The 2,330-nt window shown below is 47.6% G+C and overlaps 1 protein-coding gene across 1 annotated transcript; it reads right to left on the bottom strand.

Annotated features, from left to right (window-relative positions):
• Window positions 1–234: 234 nt before the first annotated feature.
• On the bottom strand, window positions 235–1,658 carry LOC128276417 (zinc finger protein 304-like). The gene is made up of 2 exons (XM_053014880.1): window positions 405–1,658; window positions 235–335 (listed from the first exon to the last, which is right to left on the bottom strand). The coding sequence occupies exons 1-2, from the start codon at window positions 1,587–1,589 to the stop codon at window positions 321–323; spliced, it is 1,200 nt and encodes a 399-aa protein (XP_052870840.1). The 5' UTR covers window positions 1,590–1,658; the 3' UTR covers window positions 235–320.
• Window positions 1,659–2,330: the final 672 nt, after the last annotated feature.

The raw sequence follows: 2,330 nt of genomic DNA, 5'->3' as shown, positions 1-2,330 counted from the left end.
GTTTGTTTACTCCACGCTTGGCCGCGCATTATCAAGATCGAAACGCACGAGTACGCCCAAAACACCAATTCCATTGGAGACATATTTAGGCAACAGCGTGTACGCTTCGCGCCTCAAAATAAGATTCTATTACCATTTGATGAATACTTTACGTGTAAGGTAATGAACGAAAGGGACTCATTTGCCATATTGTTTGTTGTTAGTTATTCTATTTGAATATAACGTATCACGACAGGGGTTTGATTATTTGCGTACAACCTAACTCAGTAAAATAATGTGGAAGGAACTTTGGAGCTCTACGGATCGTCCTTCGTGTCGTGTCATTGGCCAGCAGGCTGAAAAGGGAAATGAAGGGTCAAAATTAATTCTCTTACACTCAATCGGGAGCGCTGTGTTACGCTTACCGCCCCGAACGTGTGCCTTTTAACGTGGCACGAAAGATGGTCCGAACGCATAAACGCCTGCTGACAGATATGGCACACAAACTTGCGCTCGCCGGTATGCTTCCGACGATGCCGGGACAGCTCGAACGATCGCGCAAAAACCTGCTCGCAGTTTTCCCACGGGCAGCGGAACGGTAGCGCTCCCTCGTGCAGCAATTCGTGCGCCTTCAGGTGACTCTGGCGGAAGTACGTCTTTTCGCAGCCTTCGTACGAACAGTGAAAGTTGCGCGGTCGATTCGAAGGATCCACAGCGCCATGGCCCGCACGGTTCGATTCCTTGTTTCTGCATCGCAAAAGTGATTGCTGTTTCGCTGGGGTTGGCTCAATCTCCGACATAAACTGTCGGCACTCTTCGTGTGGCATGTTGTGTCGGCGCAGGTGCTGCTGAAGGTGATCACGCCGGTAAAACGTAAAACTGCACCACCGGCAGTCGAATTTTCGCTTACAGGTGTGCGACAGCAGGTGGCGATTCAACACTTCTGCACGCGCGAATCGCATATCGCACGAGGGCCAGTGGCATGCGAAGAGCAACTCTCCGGTGTGCTTCCGCAGGTGCACCTTGAGGTGGGAAGACTTTATGTACGTGTGCCGGCATCCGGGCCACTGGCAGGCGTAGTTCCGTGTTCGTAAGGAGGATACTTTCTGTTCCTTCGGTGTGCCTAAAATGTCTAGTTGTTCGACTCCGAGCTCGTCTTCGTTTTCCAACAGCAAGCGGTCATCCTCAACCGCCTGTTCTTCGGAACCGCACAAAAAATCATTCACGTCAATGAATTCTTCCTCTAGGGTTTCTTCATAGCACCATTCGTCCCCCTCATCGTCCTTCGTTTCGTATAACAACTCCATATGCTCGTTTTCCAGCAGAAACTGTAGTCCGCTGCGTTCGCTTGGTAGGTTGTCCACCGGCGGGGAGTCGCATAACCGCACCGGTGGAACATTGGAGTGGAACTTTTCGTGCGCCTTTAGGTGTCCCTCGTTCAGGTACTGCTTTTTACATCCAGGTTGTGAACAAGCATAAATCTGAACCGTTCGGCCAGCCGGAGTACCGTCGACGGAGGTTTGCAACAAATACTGGAGCACCGTAACACTGGAGGAAGCAGACGACGACGACGCTGCGAGTTGGCCATCGTTGAAGCCGGTGCTTTCCATCGCTCAATGGGTTACGATTTGCAATTGTAAATAGACATTATTTGTGTGATAAATAATCAAAATACTACAATTTTCACCAATTCGAGTACGTATTTTAGGCAATATTTATAAACAACCGGAGATTTGACAGTTGACGTGCCTGCCATTTGACAGTGGCAACGATCCCTTCGGGAATGGATACCCGTACAAGAAATTTGTTTGAGACTGTTGTTTGACCGAGCTTGCCTAGGCTTTCGACTTGCCGTAAATCTGTTTGTAAAACGTATCTTCGTACATCAAATGGATTTTTCAGCTCTGTTTTAGCTTTTTTAGCTCTTTTAGCTTACCCACTTTTGGGCTTGCGTTAACCGTCTGACAGAACAAATCAGTAAACATATCGGCACGGTTTTCGCCACATAAGAAGTAACTGGGGTTGATATTTTATGGCCATACCATGGCGAGTTCCTGACGGGTATCTAATTATCTTAATCGTATTCGTCTGATGGCATTACAAGTTGGTTTGCATAATAGATTGTTCTGGAGCATAAAAGAAAGGCATGACTTATGAAGCAGCCTTTTATCAAAATTGAAACTATCAATCAAAAGACCCCCTCAGGACAGGACATCAAAGCTGGTCCATTACGTCAACGAATCCATCAGCCCACTCAATAATTACCAGATGGTACTATGGCCATATGACCATCGACACTTACGCAGGATACGTCGGATTTATTTATATCCTGATAGCAAGATGTGTGTCGT

The sequence above is a fragment of the Anopheles cruzii genome, unplaced genomic scaffold, assembly GCF_943734635.1.
Source record: "Anopheles cruzii unplaced genomic scaffold, idAnoCruzAS_RS32_06 scaffold01139_ctg1, whole genome shotgun sequence".
Classification (NCBI taxonomy): Eukaryota; Metazoa; Arthropoda; class Insecta; order Diptera; family Culicidae; genus Anopheles; species Anopheles cruzii.
The sequence above is the reverse complement of the archived record's forward strand: the minus strand, read 5'-3'. Positions and strand labels throughout refer to the sequence as shown.

Excerpts from the sequence above, each read along its gene's own strand:
- LOC128276417 (XM_053014880.1), bottom strand. The coding sequence starts at position 1,589 with ATGGAAAGCACCGGCTTCAACGATGGCCAACTCGCAGCGTCGTCGTCG.